Source organism: Coregonus lavaretus, assembly GCF_964263955.1.
Source record: "Coregonus lavaretus genome assembly, chromosome: 23".
Lineage (NCBI taxonomy): Eukaryota > Metazoa > Chordata > Actinopteri > Salmoniformes > Salmonidae > Coregonus > Coregonus lavaretus.
Window position 1 is genome coordinate 30309880 of NC_140010.1, and position 18368 is coordinate 30328247.

The following is an 18368-nucleotide window of genomic DNA, read 5'->3' on the forward strand; positions in this document are numbered from 1 at the left end:
ACAAACACGATGTGTTGTTTCATGTTGTCCTCACATTGTAACACACCGACACCATCTGTAGTGAATAAAACTAGAAAGATAGGTAACATATTGTACTTTGAAGTGTTACAAAAGCAGCATCTTCCCCTGAATCGTAAAAAAAATATGCAGTAAAGGTGTTGTTTGATTAAGTTAAGAACCCTACAGTACACATACAGTACGCCCACACAGCTGCAGCCTTGTGGTAATTAGCACCCTAAAGAAAAAACCTTTCTAAACTAACATGGACAGTATTGGAAGGCCTTATTACCAAGTAGTTGTTCTTTATCTGAAAGGACTTTCATGCTGCCATTCATTTGTCAAAACAAAAACCTTCATATTGCCCCGTGTAAGCACATTTTCTAATATCAAGTCTTGTCCTGAATAAAACATTTTTTTTCTTTCTGTCATTCTCTTCAATCACCCATTGTCCCTTTCAGTCGAGAACAATAGATGCGGTAAAGAGATCAATCAAACTCGACCAAAACAATGGAAAAATCATGGCAACGCCACTCACGTGTCCCCCCATGGGGAAAAGATTCAGAATCTCCTAATTTCACCGTATAATATGTTGCCTATTGTTCGGCTATTGTTTATATGTGTATTGTATTTCACACTATTTTTGGGTAAAAATCAGAGTATAATGCTTGTATAGAGGTCAACCCCAATACATGCTTATGTCATCATCACCAATCAACTGCATTACACTCAAAAACATATTCAAGTACCACCACTGCTTTCTATATGGCCACTATATGCTACCAGCTTAAACGAACGGGAGTTAGCATTTTTTCTAACCCCGAAAAGGACTATTTCTAAATATTATGCAGCAAAAACAACCAAATATTTCCAAATCGGTTTTTAGTAACCACATTGTGGGTCTGTTAGAATACAAAAATCATAACGGATTTGACAAATATCCACTTTCCCCCACGGTCTGCCTTCAATTGATCCCATCTGAGTCCCATTCTGCTCAGAACTATGCAAATGCCTGCTGGTGGGCCTATTTGGATTAAATCCATTCAAATATATTGTATTCATATTACAAATATTTAGTACATTGCAAGACATGGCTGGACAGTTTTAGTTTAGTACAAGCCTCTAGAATGACTATGATTAGCAACAGTTGCAGACTATCAGTCTTCACCTTACATGCTGACCACACCGCCCGCATCGCGTGCACGAGCGTCGGGTGCGCAAGCGTTGCAAAATAAATGTACACATACATGTTATTCAATCGTAGCACCCACACTGCTCGCACGCGTCAACGAGCGTCTGCCAAGCCAGGCACTAAAATAGAACTTAGTTATATTTGTGACGCTTGACGTGCTGCAAGTCCCGCCTCTCCCATCTCCTCATTGGTTTTTAGGAGCATATACCCATGTGGGTGATTGAAAGATGAACTGAGGTCCACACTCCAGTCCAGTTGGTGGTGGTAATGCACTTGAAAGTTGGTTGCCAACCGCCATATAAAGTCCAAAGAAGAAGAAGACGCCTGAAGGAGGAGAGATTAGTAAAAACGAACCCGGTTTACCCTTTTATCTGTGGATTAGTTGATGGAGTAGAGGACCTTGCGCATTTCAGGTAAAATAACAACCCAATGTTTATATCCCAGGGCAAATTAGCTAGCAACAGCAAGCTAGATAGCTAAATTGCCATAGATCTTTAATGCTTTTTGACCTGTCCCCAAATTAATATAGTTGGTTCAGAGTTCGTTTTGATATTTCAACCTGCGTGTCCTGGTCGCGTCTGGTGTGGGTGGACAAAATCAACATGTGCGCGATGGCGTTAAAAAAACGGACTTATGACTTATAAGTCAATGTCAACCAACATAAAATCATGAAATTATATTTCTGTTTGAAGATGAGTGACAACTGATGGGTGCAGTGCTGACCAGCAACCTTCAAAAGACCACTGCTGAATTTGATCATATCGAGATCTTTTTCTCATTTCAATTCACTTATATCAAGTCAACACATCATTAATAATGCTGTCAGATGAAGTGTGTGGTAGACGGGTGGGAGATGGGGAATTCCCTCCAACCAATTTAAGGGCCCCACACCGCCTACACACAGTTTTTATGATGAATAATTATTGTTTTATTTTGCCTAAAAATGTTCCACTCAGCACCCATAAACCATTTGCCTAATCTGGCAAGGCACTTTCTTATTAGAGTTTTTTTTTTTTTTTTGGTAACTGTTTATTAGTTTGATATAAAAGTTTAGACAAACACAATAGCTATTTTAGATTTTCCCAAGATAAGCCTGTGTAAAATAATTGACGTGGATTAAAAAGCAAAAAAGAAATAAAAAAGAAATAGAGCCTCAATATATATGTCTTGTGTGCCGCAACAAAATGAGATCATTTTGCCTCAACAGCATATAAAGCTATCATATGAAACAGCCCCCCCCCCTTCCCCTTCAATTCATATTCAAATATGATTTATTGGCACGACAATATGCGAGCTGCAATGTTGCCAATTAATAATGAAACAACTTCTTTCTGCCTCTCTCTTTTTCCATCTACAGTGCATTCGAAAAGTATTCAGACCCCTTGACTTTTTCCACATTTTGTTATGTTACAGCCTTATTCTAAAATTGATTAAATTGTTTTTTCCCCTCATCAATCTACACACAATACCCCATAACGACAAAGCGAAAATAAAAAATAAAAAACAGAAATACCTTATTTACATAAGTATTCAGACCCTTTGCTATGAGACTTGAAATTGAGCTCAGGTGCATCCTGTTTCCATTGATCATCCTTGAGATGTTTCTATAACTTGATTGGAGTCCACCTGTGGTACATTTCATTGATTGGACATGATTTGGAAAGGCACACACCTGTCTATATAAGGTCCCACAGTTGACAGTGCATGTCAGAGCAAAAACCAAGCCATGAGGTCGAAGGAATTGTCGGTAGAGCTCCGAGACAGGATTGTGTCGAAGCACAGATCTGGGGAAGGGTACCAAAAAATGTCTGCAGCATTGAAGGTCCCCCAAAACACAGTGGCCTCCATCATTCTTAAATGGAAGACGTTTGGAACCACCAAGACTCTTCCGAGAGCTGGACCCCCGGCCAAACTGAGCAATCGGGGGAGAAGGGCATTGGTCAGGGAGGTGACCAAGAACCAATGGTCACTCTGACAGAGCTCCAGAGTTTCTCTGTGGAGATGGGAGAACTTTCCAGAAGGACAACCATCGCTGCAGCACTCCACCAATCAGGCCTTTATGGTAGAGTGCCCAGACAGAAGCCACTCCTTAGTAAAAGGCACATGACAGCCTGCTTGGAGTTTGCCAAAAGGCACTTAAAGGACCATGAGAAACAAGATTCTCTGTTCTGATGAAACCAAGATTGAACTCTTTGGCCTGAATACCAAGTGTCACGTCTGGAGGAAACCTGGCACCATCCCTACGGTGAAGCATGGTGGTGGCATCATCATGCTGTGGGGATGTTTTTCAGCGGTAGGGACTGGGAGACTAGTCAGGATCAAGTGAAAGATGAACGGAGCAAAGTACAGGGAGATCCTTGATGAAAACCTGCTCCAGAGAGCTCAGGACCTCAGACTGGGGTGAAGGGTCACCTTCCAACCGGACAACGACCCTAATCACACAGCCAAGACAATGCAGGAGTGGCTTTGGGAGAAGTCTCTGAATGTCCTTGAGTGGTCCAGACTTGAACCCGATCTAACATCTCTGGAGAGACCTGAAAATAGCTGTGCAGCAACACTCCCCATCCAACCTGACAGAGCTTGAGAGGATCTGCAGAGAAAAATGGAAGAAACTCCCCAAATACAGGTGTGCCAAGCTTGTAGCGTCATACCCAAGAAGACTCGAAGCAGTAATTGCTGCCAAAGGTCCTTCAACAAAGTACAGAGTAAAGGGTCTGAATACTTATGTAAATGTGATAAAGATTTTGCTAAAATGTCTAAAAACCTGTTTTTGCTTTGTCATCATAGGGTGTAGATTGATGAATGAAAAACACAATTGAATCCATTTTAGAATAAGGCTGTAACGTAACAAAATGTGGAAAAAGTCAAGGGGTCTGAATACTTTCCGAATGCACTGTATATTTCTCTCAACAAATACAACCGAGCACAAACCTAAAAGATGTGAGACTAGTTCAGGTTTCACAATATAAGAATAAATCAACCTAAGGACAGTCCAAACCTCATTTACCGTCAATCGCCTACTGAACCAAGAGGGAATTTTTTTAAACATTTTTAGTCATTTAGCAGACGCTCTTATCCAGAGCGACTTACAGTTAGTGATTGCATACATTATTATTAAAAATGTTTCATACCCCCGTGGGAATCGAACCCACAACCCTGGCGTTGCAAACACCATGCTCTACCAACTGAGCTACATCCCTGCCAGCCATTCCCTCCCCTACCCTGGACGACGCTGGGCCAATTGTGCGCCGCCCCATAGGTCTCCCGGTCGCGGCCGGCTACGACAGAGCCTGGATTCAAACCAGGATCTCTAGTGGCACAGCTAGCACTGCAATGCAGTGCCTTAGACCACTGCGCCACACGGGAGGCCATGAAGAATCAAACATATTTTGTGGTGGGATAGCGATTCAAACATTTTGGATTCTACATTCAAATGTTTTTTTATTCATAACGCTATAACAGCTTTGATCTCAGACTCTGATAGGTTTTAGGGGTTTGTATTCTATTATGTGGTGTGTTTTCTGCCTGGCCTGTTTGAGAGCAATCCAGTGCTGTGATGTTGCTCAACTCTGTCTGCTGCTGAGAGGTTCAAGGTGAACAGAACTGTTGCTGCCAATAAAACTAATGACCTGATCCCAAAGGAAACAGAGCGGGTGAGGTGTGTGTGTTTTTGGTTTTACTATCCTTGTGGGGACCAGAAGTCCTCACAAGGATAGTAAAACAAGGAATATTTTGACATTTCGCCGGTCCGCACAAGGAAGAATGCTATTTTAGGCTTAGGGGTTAGGTTTAGGGTTACAATTAGGGTTAGAATTAGGGTTAGAGGTTTAGGAGTTAGGGTTAGATTCAGGGCTTAAGTTTAGGTTAAGGGTTAGGATTAGGGAAAATAGGATTTTTAATGGGAATCAATTGTTTTGTCCCAACAACGATAGTAAAACAAACGTGTGTGTGTGTGTGTGAGTGTATATATACACTACCGGTCAAGAATTTGGTTACTACATGATTCCATATGTGTTATTTCATAGTTTTGATGTCTTCACTATTATTCTACAATGTAGAAAATAGTAAAAAATAAAGAAAAACCCTTGAATGAGTAGGTGTTCTAAAACTTTTGACCGGTAGTGCATATACAGTACAGTATGTGTGTGATGTGTGTCTGGTTGTGAAATGAAAGCGGGACTAGGAGGGAACAGAAAAGCAGACAGACATATGAATGGACAGACTGGGACAAGGGGGGAATATGGAGGGAGAAAGAAAGTGAGGGGATAGAGAAAAAACATGCAAGTGTGTGTGGGAGTCATCTTTCATAATGAATCATTCTTTATCCTCAGTATGCCAAAGTAAAGTAATAAAGGCTTTTTGACTCATAGTATAATAGAGACCTTTGGGTCGAAACATTGTCATAACACACTTTGGAAAGAATTGTTTCAATTACATTTAAATTGTTTAAATTGTTTAAATTCAACCCAGGATTCAACAAAAAATAGACAATACCTATAGGCTTAGGGTTTCAAGCTTTGGTTGATTTCAAATGGAATCTACAAGTTAATAAAAAAATATGTTGGATTCTCATCTCCATCTAAACAAAAAAGTTAAAGAATATGACTACATTTACATTTACATTTTAGTCATTTAGCAGACGCTCTTATCCAGAGCGACTTACAGTTAGTGAGTGCATACATTTCTTCATACTGGCCCCCCGTGGGAAACCCACAACCCATCAAATCAAACTGCATTTAAAGTGCATTTAAAGTTGGATTTGATTTGATTCAATGCTATTCTTTCACTTAGATTTTTGGTTGAAATGGAGACGTGAATCCAACATATAAACTATTAATTTTATAGACAAACTGGAATTAAAGCCAGACTCAGTGTCACAGATGGAACTATCCAAGCTGAAGATGCATCTCCTTCAAATGTTGATATTTCGTTGCGCTGACAAACAAACACAATTCAATATCACTTTTGCAATACAGTAAATAGCCTATTAACTTGTCGAAAAGTTAACAAATGATATATGATGGATTCACATCTCCATCTCAACCTAAAATAAAAGTTAAAGAATAAGATTAAGCCAGTGGCTCAGATGGAACTACCCAAGCGGTAAATATATCTCCTTTAAATGTTGATATTTGGTTGAGTTGTCAACCAAACACAATTCAATATTACTTTTGTAATACAGTACATAGGCTAAAGTTAAGAATATCTTACAAACTTATGTAACAGTATTTATTCAACTTTAAAATGAGTAAAATTGCCACATTTTGAAGTTACTGTAACAATAAATGTATTTTATGTAATCATAGAAAGCATGCATGTTCAAGATAGCATGCAAAGGTCGCAGGTCTGTGGCGATCTTCACAATTTATATAATAATCTGCACAGAATCTTGAATGGCATTGATCACTTGCACAATGTACTTTAATAATCTCAGTTGCAATCCAGGTCATTTGGTTGTGCTATTAGATATAGCACAGGGATAACACATTAAGTTGTTGTATAAATGAACAAAATATCTGACATTGTATTCCCATTTGAACTATGTTGTGCTTTTAAATGGTTGAAAGCGCAGTGATAACACATTTCAGTGACAACTGAACCAAAAATCAGACATAGAGGAATTTGGTTGTGCTTTTAGATGGTTGAAAGTGATAGCTAACACATTTGGAATTCAACAAACTTTTGGCTGTCTTTTTGAGTGGGTGAAAATAGGTTGGAATCTCATTGATCAATGTATCAACCAAATATTACCCAATTATCCACGTTGAAATGACGTAGTGTGCCCAGTGCCTGCCTTGTGTCTGAGCCCTGAAACCCACTGGTGGTGTATTTGTTCTTGTATATTTACCCAGGGTAGCCGGGGGCCATCGGAGTGAGTGGGGTCGTCTCGTTTCCACAGGGATCCAGTCTGCTTGGCACTGGTCTGCGTCTGATGGGGGTTGGGAGGCACACGGAACTACCAGAGGGGACACAGAAAGGTCAAGGGTCACCACAGGGTCATAGAGGGGTGGAAGGAAGGACCCGTAGGCACAGATCTAGGATCAGATCCACCTCCTCAAATTAGGCCATTAACCATTGGAGTAGGAATGTAAAACTGGCCTTAGATTAGTGTCTAGAGAACAATGACAAACAGAAGAGCAACATCCTGGTCTCTGGACAATCAGGATGCTTTATCTAACCTTCATATATCCAGGTTAGCCTCATTGAGATAAAATCTATTTTTCAAGAGAACTGAATGCAGCCCACTATGGTAAGATATTTACTATTCCAGAAATAGTTCCATTTATGTATATATCCATAAATTGTATGGATATCTATATCTGTTCATGTACATGTGTAATACATATAAACTTTAGCACTACATGGACTATATAAGGGCATGTGTGTGCTCCAATGCAAGCAGCTGTGCTATAATGAAATATATTTCCCCCATACATTCATGAGTACTCCCTCTACAATACCCTATATCCATATTAATAATACCTCAAATATTATTTATTCATGTTGTCTCTCCTTCTGGAATGGGAATACACCATATAAACAAATCCCTTTGGGGTTAGTTATTGGGGCATCTGGCAATCTCTATGACTAAGTAGATGATTAAATATTTTAAGTAAATAAAATAAAGGTTGTCATGGATACAACTGTGTGAGTGGCATACAGTAGATTAAATTATGTCCACACAAATGATTGGAAACACTGTCTGATGCAGAATGACATACCAATGTTGACCTAGACAGATGTATACTTCCATAATTGATTTTCATTCATTATTCACATACTGTCAAATACACATTGCCTGAGATGGTTAAAAGTGAGATGTGGGGTGATTGGGTTCAGCATATTACTCAGATTGCATGACTATGAATTATACATCTTTTAACATCTCTGGTGAAACAAATGTACCAGGCATGCACACCTCAGTAAATGTGTTTCTGACTATAGTGAAGGGTGTTTCATAGATGCGTGCAAGAAGGTGTGAATTCTTCTGAAACAACACCTTCACACATTTTAAGTTATGTGGCATAACACGAAACCAAAAACAGTAATTTCCCAACACAATATTTCAATAACCTGACTGTAAACATTTTTTTAGATAAATGTTATTTTCCCAGGTATAACTAATTCATAACAGTTCTATTTCATAATGAGAAGAAATTAAACGGAATAAAAAAGTGTTAACTTGACCTAGATAGTTTGTGTGTATGTATTGATATTTACATTTTAGTCATTTAGCAGACGCTCTTATCCAGAGCGATTTACAGTTAGTGAGTGCATACATTTTCATACTGGCCCCCCGTGGGAAACGAACCCACAACCCTAGCGTTGCAAGAGCCATGCTCTACCAACTAAGCTACACGGGGCCCCGTGTAGGCTATGTGTGCTTAAAAAAATAAAAAGTAATGTAGTTCTGTCCTTGAGCTGTTCTTGTCTATTAATGTTCTGTATTATGTCATGTTTCATGTTTTGTGTGGACCAGGAAGGAAGAGCTGCTGCTTTTGCAACAGCTAATGGGGATCCTAATAAAATACAAAAAATATCAAAAGTGAGCAGTTATCTTAATTATCATTTATTTCAGTGAGAATGTCCCTAGTGCAGACAGTAAATATGAGATTCAACAAGTCGAGCTGCAGTGCCTAGTGAAAGTATACACACTCCTTACACAGTCTTCACATTCAGCTGCCCTAAAATCTAAACATCTATCAAATTAGATTTTTTCCCTACCGACGTACATAACCTACTCCATATTTCCAAAGTGATGGAAAAATTGTAGAACATTTTCCAAATGAATCAAAAATCTAAACCGAAGATGTCTTGATTGTGTACAGTTTGTCTTCACACCCCAGACGTAATACTTGGAGGAAGCACCTTTGACAGCCATTACAGCTGTGAATTTTTTTAATAAGATTCTACGAACTTTGCACAACTCTTAGGGCAACATGTATCCATTCTTATTGTCAACATTGCTCAAGCTCAGTAAATTTGGTTGGGAGTCATTGATGGACAGCAATATTCAAACCTTGTCTCTGACTTTCAAGCAGATTTAAGTCAGGACAGAGACTGGACCATTCAGGAACACTTAACACCTATTGGAATGCTATTCTGGTTTGTTTTTGGCATTAAAATGTGTGTAATTGTCCTGATGAAAAATACAACTGTATCCCAGGGTTATGTATTCAGAAGACTGAGGCAGGGTTTTATGTAACGTTTTAGCTGGGCTTTGTTCCTTTCCCATATTTTTATGATCCTGACAAACTCTCCAGTCCCGGCCGGGGACAAGCATACTCATAACATGATGCTGCCACTACAATACTTGAAAATATCCTATTTTAGGACAGCTATATCCTATTAATAGCAATTTGTGATACCAATGCCGCCTGTTCTGCCTGCGACCTACATTTCCCTACAGACTAAAGGCTAATTAACAAAAAGCCTTTAGTTAATTAACAAAATCAGTTAATTACACATTTCGTAAAGACAGGAACACTGTGTTTGAACTAAAACACAATAAATGGGAAATTATAACAACATGAAAGAATCTCTCATCTGGCTACCTCAGGAACATACGATTCTTTATAAATATTTAATTATGTTGCGTCCCTTAAGGCCTAGGCCCTCATCCACCCACACACACACACACACACACACACACACACACACACACACACACACACACACACACACACACACACACACACACACACACACACACACACACACACACAGAGAGAGAGAGCCTCTCCTAACCATTAGCCTGTTCACTGGGCCTTATCTGAGTGGTATTTACACTTATCACACAGCCCACTGTTAGACGCTCCACGCTCAAAATGAGTTTCACCCGAGGTCAACCCCAACAACACCAGGAACACGCCACCAGTATCCTGAAATAATCCACCATCCACCCAGGGCAGATAGCTACTGTAGCTCTCCTACTACAATACAGGGAGAAACAGCCCTGCAACACATGTACACATGAATGCCCCTCTCTTCAGTGATAACTGACCTGGGTTCAAATACTATTTGATAGTTTGCTCTAGCCTGCCGGGTGTGCCAGATTGGTGGGGTTTGCAGTTTTGGGACTATTCTATTGGTCCATTAAGTCATGCAAGCTCAAATAGGCACAGATATAGCATTTCAAATAGTATTTGAACCCAGGTCTTGTCTACTCTACCCAGCCTGGCTGTAGCTCAGGCTGGTCACAAGAAAGAGCCGTCGATTTCGGATATTTGAAAAGGTCCTGAGGACGTTGATATATGCCTTCGTAGGCACTCACCCACCCAAAAATTATGGCACAGCACTGGGACTCATGAGGCTCAGAGCCAGAGCGAGCTGCTTAGACCACTGCACCACAGCAGTTCACAATGCTCTAGTAAGCAGGAAGAGTACCTGATGACACTTAATGGAAACAGCGCATTACAGTATTTTAAATTATTTTGTTTTAAGCCTTCCCCAAATAGCCCTAACCTTAACCAGTCAGAATTAATACATAAACGTAACCCTTTGAGTTGTTTCTGTTTTAACCCTGTAACCATGTGGAATTAACCCTGTAATTGGTCAAAAATCAACATTCATCCAATTACGGCAAAGTGAAACCATGAGATCAGGTAGAACTGTAAATCTAACTGGGAAGAAAATAAAAGCTCTCTAACAACCCAACCATTTAGCGGCTTCATTGATTAGGCTGCAACCATTTTTAAATGCTCTGTTTACATGTAATAATAGTCCCTGATTATGGTGGCGACTGATAGCCGGTGCTAATTTAGCGATGTGTTTAATTAAGACTTAAAACAAAAGCACGGGGAAGAGTAATTAACCCACCTGGTTGGTTGGCACAAAGTCCAGGCCAGCCTCTGGCATGCCCAGGAACATGGTCTCACTGTTGTACTGCAAACACACAGACAACAGAACAACACAGTTACAACGTTGTTCACTTTATTTAGGAAAATGAGTAGGAGAGTTAGAGAGGGAGATATAGAGGCAAAGAGAGAGAAAGAGAGAGAGAAAGAAAGATAGAGACGAAGAGAGAAAAATAGAGGGGTAGAGGAAGTGGGAGGAAAAGAGAGCATTATATTAGTTATGAAAACTGATGTTTTCCTGTTGTTGTCTTCCCTTTGAAGTTCTCATTCTTATCCCACTTGAGATGTCAGCGATTTGAAGCAATTAGCACACTAGTAATTACAAGCCACAAAGGAAAGGCTTTTATGAAATCCTTTCATGTGCAATCTGTTATAAAACAGAAAAGGCCCTATGTCTGTCTGTCTGTCTGTCTGTATGTCTGTCTGTCCATGCTGCATCTCCACTTACAATACACTGCTTTGAGTTAGGCCTATAGTGATTCACCAAACACACACACACATACACACAACTGGAGAGCGCAAAACACAAGTGCACTATGTTTCTGTGATTCAGTGCATATTGTCCAGTATGAATTCATTCAGTCTAACTTTCCTGAATAAACACTGAGCACCATGGTGTTGGCAGTGCTCCAGTATGCATTTACATACTGCATTGCCCTTTTCCCCTCTATCCCCTTCTCTCTTAACATATGCGATCTCTTAGTTAAGGGTGACTTCTAAGACATTAGACTCTCAAAACAAATAAGCTTTCTCTTTTGATGTCAGTATGTATTAGTGAAATGGGTCTGTAGCTGGGAACAGTTTTGAATCCCCAGCCCAGAGTGTTCAACTAATTCTCTCTTCCGTTCTTTTAATTGTGTTTTAGCCGAGTCAATGGTGAAAGAGTCCTGAAAAATCATCTGTATGGCACACCTGGGAAATTAAAGTGTTTCGCTACAACTCCACTCAGTGTGAGAGTAGACCATAACTGTGCCTGACCACAAATGGCTTCCAACTGACGGCTATTTCCATAGGGTTTTTTAAATAAATAAAACACAGCGAATATCATCTCCTTATAAGGGATTAGTACAGAGATTAGTACAGAGTTGTGATTGGTTCTAGGACAGGTTTAATATGAGCTGATTGGACAAAGAACTCTGTCTGTCTCAACCTCAGCAGTAGCATCCTGTTCTAACCATCCCATTCACCTGTCTTACAAGGGACCACACTGTTTGTACAAGACGCTACCTTTAGCGAAACCCATCCACGCAGGTAGACTGGACAAACGAATGTTTTCCATTTGCCAGCTGTCACACCGATGCAAATGAGCGATCGGATGACAAAATTAACAAAAAGCCAAAACAAGGTGCCATGGCTGGCCTCTTGTAACCCGATTCCCCTCTCTCTCTTCACACAGAGTTTAGACTGGAGCGTCTGTCTGGCAGTCCAAGGAAAGGGGAGTCATAGGGTTAGGAACACAGACACTCATTTCTCAGAATGAACCCACTCCTTTGCATTATTAATGATTACATGGAACAGCTGCATGTGCCCATGGAACATTAAACAGACTCGCAACAGCAGCACCGGAAAAACAATCTATACTAAACAAAAATATAAACACAACATGTAAAGTGTTGGTCCTATTTTTCATGTGCTGAAATAAAAGATGCCAGAAATGTTCCATACGCACTAAAAGCTTATTTCTCTCATACTTTGTGCACAAATTTGTTTACATCCCTGTTAGTGAGCATTTCTCCTTTGCCAAGATAATCCATCCACCTGACAGGTGTGGCATTTCAAGAAGCTGATTAAACAGCATGATCATTACACAGGTACACCTTGTGCTGGGCACAATAAAAGGCCACTCTAAAATGTGCAGTTTTGTCACACAACACAATGCCACAGATGTCTCAAGTTTTGAGGGAGCGTGTAATTGGCATGCTGACTGCAGGAATGTCCAACAGAGCTGTTGCCAGATAAATTAATGTTAATTTCTCTACCATAAGCCGCCTCCAACGTCGTTTTTATAGAATTTGGCAGTACATCCAACCGCCCTCACAACCGCAGACCACGTGTAATCACGCCAGCCCAGGACCTCCACAACCAGCTTCTTTACCTGCGGGATCGTCTGAGACCAGCCAACCGGACAGCTGATGAAACTGAGGAGTATTTCTGTATGTAATAAAGCCCTTTTGTGAGGAAAAACTCATTCTGATTGGCTGGGCATGGCTCCCCAGTGGGTGGACCTTGCTCCCAAGTGGGTGGGCCTATGCCCTCCCAGGCCCACCCATGGCTGCGCCCCTGCCCAGTCATGTGAAATCCATAGATTAGGGCCTAATGAATTTATTTAAATTGACTGATTTCCTTCTATGAACTGTAACTCAGTAAAATCTTTGAAATTGTTGCATGTTGCGTTTATATTTTTGTTCAGTGTATATAAGTTGTGTGAGACTTGACTCTCTCGCACAGTATAACATGTGCTCTGAGTGGTCTCAACAAAAGTTTTTCTTTCTCTCACTTTCTCTCCCTCTCTCTCGCTCTCACTCCCTCCTCTTCTTCCATAAAGTTACATAAGGATGGGAGTAAACCGTAAACTGTAGAGCATTGCCAACATAAACACCCAAGCTAATAAACCAATACATTGACATGCTGTGAGACCACACAAACACATGGGGAGCGCTACTTTTGTTAGACTTAGTGACTTACACTATTGTTAGATAAACCCCAGATGTGTTCTGCTGTTCACAAATAGGCCAACAGCAATGTAATGCTAATAAGTAGGGCATATAGAACCTCTGACCTCTATGACGATTGGCATTATCTCATCCTGTCCATTGACTCAAATAAACCAATAGATGCTCTTTGCTGTCAACTCTAAAGAGCTCCCTTTGGGTTGCAGTAGGCTATGATTGACAGTGTCTGTGCATGATACAGTAACCCATTGTTTAGCTCAGGAGCCTTGTTCCTCCCAACACTAATAGTCAGTCAATCAAAGTGGCCATAGTCGCTTCAGTTTCTCTCACAGCCTCTTTGCAAGATACCGTATTAAACGATGTTGCACTGTGGGTGTGGCATCTTCGTCATCAATCTACTGTTATCTCAAATATACAGTAAACATCGTAAAAGGCAAAACTAGAGACTAACCCGAGCAGAGTAGACTAGGCCATTGAGCGAGAAGAGAGAAACCATCTGATCTGAATGTATTTCTTTTGAGCATTTGGGTCATTACTGTGATGTTTATAGCCCCTGACAGCTCTTGTAGATTCTATTTTTTATTGGACGCCGTATATTGACCCCTTTGTCAAATTGGCTTTATCCATTTGCTTTTTCTGGCGCACGATGATATGTGCCGAACTGACAGATCTCCTGCTCGCTGATACATACTGTAATGAAATAGAGCGAGATCTATTTTCTGCCTCTGCACCTGTGCTCTTTCCTTTATTGCCTGGTTGTACTCGATAGGCTCCTATGACGCAGATGGGCATGGGGTAATCTCTTTTATTGTTAAAGTCGTTTTGGTCATAGAGGTGTGGAGGAGAAAAGTGTATGTGATTAAATGTAGTGACAACCACAGAAGAGAGTTTTGTATCATGGAAGCTACGCTAACTCGCTCGGTCGCTAAACCTAGTTTTCAGTGCAGTCTCTTCAGTTTCTGCAAACAGACTGAGGACATACTGTACCTGTCTAGAATATCATTCTGACTAAGTCAGAAAGAAAAGAGTGAGAGAGAAAAAAGTGGATATTGTGGTGATTGTCATTTTCTTTCCATCTTACGTGTTAAGATGTGAATCAGACAGCGGAACCTATTTCACTCTTCATCAGTTTTGCTCTGAGAAGCCGGAGAAGAGGAACATAAAACCAAATCATAAGAGGATCCTATATTCTGAGAGCTTTTGTGTGGCAACTGAAGGCTTATTTTATAATAAAACATATCCCTATATGCAGTGGATAGCAATGCAGTTTTACTGCTAGGGCTGTGAAGGTCATTGAACTTTGAACTGCTGTCTCCCTAGTGACCGTTCGAATAGCAACAAAACTATTTACATGTTTTATTTGTTTAGACGCACATTTTCTCCTTTCCTCCGCTCCTGACTGCATGTGCTGCCATAGAAATAGAATGAATAGAATGGGCGTCCCATTTCAAGTCAATGATGGCATAATGGGTGGACTGGCGGCCATTGCAACTGTACCCATAGGAGCAAAGCAGGAAGTAAAAGCAAGAAGTAAAAGCAGGAAGTGTACCCATCAATATGTGCTGTGATTTGTTGATTCAACTCAACTGACATTACAAAAAATCTGTTATCGCAGAAATGGACTCAACCGCACGAATGCCTGGCCGTCCCTTCTTCAGTCAGCTGTTAAATAAAAAGGTTATTTAACTTTAATGACGGTCTTCATCCAAAACCGTCAGTTCCACGGTTATACGGTAATTGTGCCAGCCCTAGTGCTGACACCCAAAGCCTAGAGAACAACCTGCAGGGTGTAGACTGAAAGTCAAGCTCTAAAACATTTGCTTGAAAACCCTTTATTTTGCTTTATGCACACATATCTTCATATTTCAAATGTATTATCTTCTAGTCTTGACATACTATTGCAGCATGTAAGGATTCTCCCCCAAAATGAAGATCCTATTCAGATCACCAATACTTTCCATTCTACACTGCAAATGTGTGTGGTTTTTCTCTCTATCACTCTAACATCACAGTGGGTCCAATCTGACAGTGTTTCATTTCCAGTATCACATTGTGGCAGTGTGGGGAGTGCTGTTGATATCAGGTAGGCCTACCCTGTGAGGAGCATGGCTGGGTTTGTTGTCAAACCAAATTACACACACTCTCTCTGTAGATAAACCCTTGTCTGAATAACAAGCAGCTAGCTAAGTGGGTCAGGGTCGTCATAGAGAGAGAGAGAGCGAGAGAGAGAGAGGAGGGGAGGGGGGAAGGGGGTAGGGGAGGAGAGCGAGTCAGAGGGAGGGAGAGGGGAGAAATCGAGAAGGAGAGGGGAGGCATAGAGAGAGAGGAATAAGGGTAGAGGGAGAAATGAAAGCGGAACGGGAAGAGAGAGAGGGAGAAAAAAGAGGGAGAGAGGAACAGAGAGAGGACCCAGGTAGAGTGAGCGAGGAAGGGGGAGAAAGAGCAAGAGGAGGGGATGAAAAAGAGAGAGGGGTGGGGGAGGGGGAGAGAGAGTAAAAGGGGAAAGGGGAGGAGTGTGTATCTCAGTTTCTGCTCCCCAGTATTCAATATCAAGAGTGGCAGTCATCTTGGACATCTTGGACATCTGTGGAGCATTACATCTCCAAGTGATTTCTTTTTCCACTTCTCCCTCTCCCTCTCTCTCTCCCTTCTTTTTTTCAAAATGGCAATTTGGTGAGGGCCTGGAACAGGGCCGAGTGTCTTCTTCTATGTCCCAGCGCTGTAATTTATGACTGTAACGGTCAGGCCGAGCCCTGCTGTGGCTCATATCACTGGGTAGAGAGAGCGGGAGGGGGAGAGAGAGGGAGTAGGGACTCAGGCCTCTATAAATCATAGCCTGCTTCTGATTGAATTGGTAGTGTTTCACTCTCTCTGGCACCGCCTCGTAAAGACAGGAGTGAGCGGTGTAAGGCGCTGTATTTCATAGTGGTACAAATATGAGTTTCTGTGGAGTTCGTTAAAATGACTGAGGATAAGGGGGTTTTAATGGCGAAAATGATAACGATGTTTAGTATAATCAAAACATTGTGATGATTTAACGGCGGAGTTTGAGCTATGCACTTGCATTTCAAGTCAGGATGTAATGCTTTCCTTTTCATCTGTGAAGAACATTAGGTTTTATAGCACCTTACATTTCTTGAATGTTTTTCAGACCCTGCATAATCTAAGATAAATATTTGATTTGCTTGTTTGCTCTTGTAACTACAATACATGTATTTCTTATTTTGCTATTATAAATGCTGTAGAGTGAATAACCACACTGTGCAGAGTGTTTGGAACAAGGTAAAGTTGATCAGTCTATCTCAGGATGTTACAGCTGAAAGGTAGGTCAGGTTATTTCTAGCTCAACAAGTGTTTGTTGCTCTACTTTGAAGTGGTGGGGATGGTTTCTGTGCTGTGGAACAATGTGCAGCAATATGAGAAATAGCTTGTGCTGGAAGATAGCCTAGGGGCTGCCAGAGACAACAGAAAAGAACATGAGCGTGCGCACACACAACCAAAAACAAGTCAACAATTATATGTAATCACTTACAGTATGATGACACACAAGGCATATTATACATAACCACACAAACCTATTTATATGGTATACAATCACTACTTTGTACAATGACAAAGAACAAATGCAAACCTATGGGACCTGATAACAGACTAGTAACTGAGCTGTCATTTCAGCCATTGTGTTTCTCCAACATAACCCTGTGTCAAAGTCCCATTATATGAATCTAAAATCTAACTTCCAGACCAATTAATTCAGATGTTGGGTGAATCTTTCTCTTGGCAGAACACCTTGCACAATGCCTCATTAAAATATGAATCAGGATCCTTTCCAATTTAGACGCTCTCTCTCTTTCTCTCGCTTCACCTGTTGTCACACCTGATTAATACCAATCAGGTAAAATGCTTATTAGATCATTAATGAGCAGTTTAAATGTCCCCAATACAACAAACTAGGCCCGGATGGACCCTACATTTCATCTACTCAATTCTAAAAAGTAAATAATTCCACCATCTGTTATGAATATCAAAACGGACTCCAGGAGTCTTGTTCAGTCATTAAGCTTTTAATCAGAAAATCACCATGGGACAATTAGGGAAGCATCTTCACCATAATCACTAGACTAATGCAGACAGAGGCTGTTATGTATAATCTACTACGTCTGTTGGAATTATCATAAATTATGAAGGAATGGGATACTCTAATAGGGAACCTGTTTTACATGGAGAGTGTTCTGTAACATGTACTATTAAGTCATACGTCTAGAATGTCATTGTATGCTGTAGTGTTAAGACTTCCCTTCACTGGAACTAAGGGGCCTAGCCCGAACCATGAAAAACAGCCCCAGACCATTATTCCTCCTCCACCAAACTTTACAGGTAGCATTTTCCTGGCATCCACCAAACCCAGATTTGTCAGTCAGACTGCCAGATGGTGAAGCGTGATTCATCATTCCAGAGAACGCGTTTCCACTTCTCCAGAGTCAAATGGCAGAGAGCTTTACACCACTCCAGCTGACGCTTGGCATTGCGCATGGTGATCTTAGGCTTTGTGCAGCTGCTCGGCCATGGAAACCCATTTCATGAAGATCCCGATGAACAGCTCTTGAGCAGACGTTGCTTCCAGAGGCAGTTTGGAACTCGGTAGTGAGT

At 40.9% G+C, this 18368-nt stretch overlaps 1 protein-coding gene across 1 annotated transcript in view; it reads right to left on the bottom strand.

The window, feature by feature from the left end:
* Nucleotides 1-18368, bottom strand: part of LOC311099200 (thymocyte selection-associated high mobility group box protein TOX-like) — a 54385-nt gene that overhangs the window by 19196 nt on the left and 16821 nt on the right. The window contains exons 2-3 of the mRNA XM_084139880.1: nucleotides 11009-11074; nucleotides 7038-7145 (exon numbers count right to left, since the gene is read on the bottom strand). Of these exons, the coding sequence (XP_083996006.1) occupies nucleotides 7038-7145; nucleotides 11009-11074 (174 nt within the window). The remainder of the gene's footprint in view (nucleotides 1-7037; nucleotides 7146-11008; nucleotides 11075-18368) is intronic.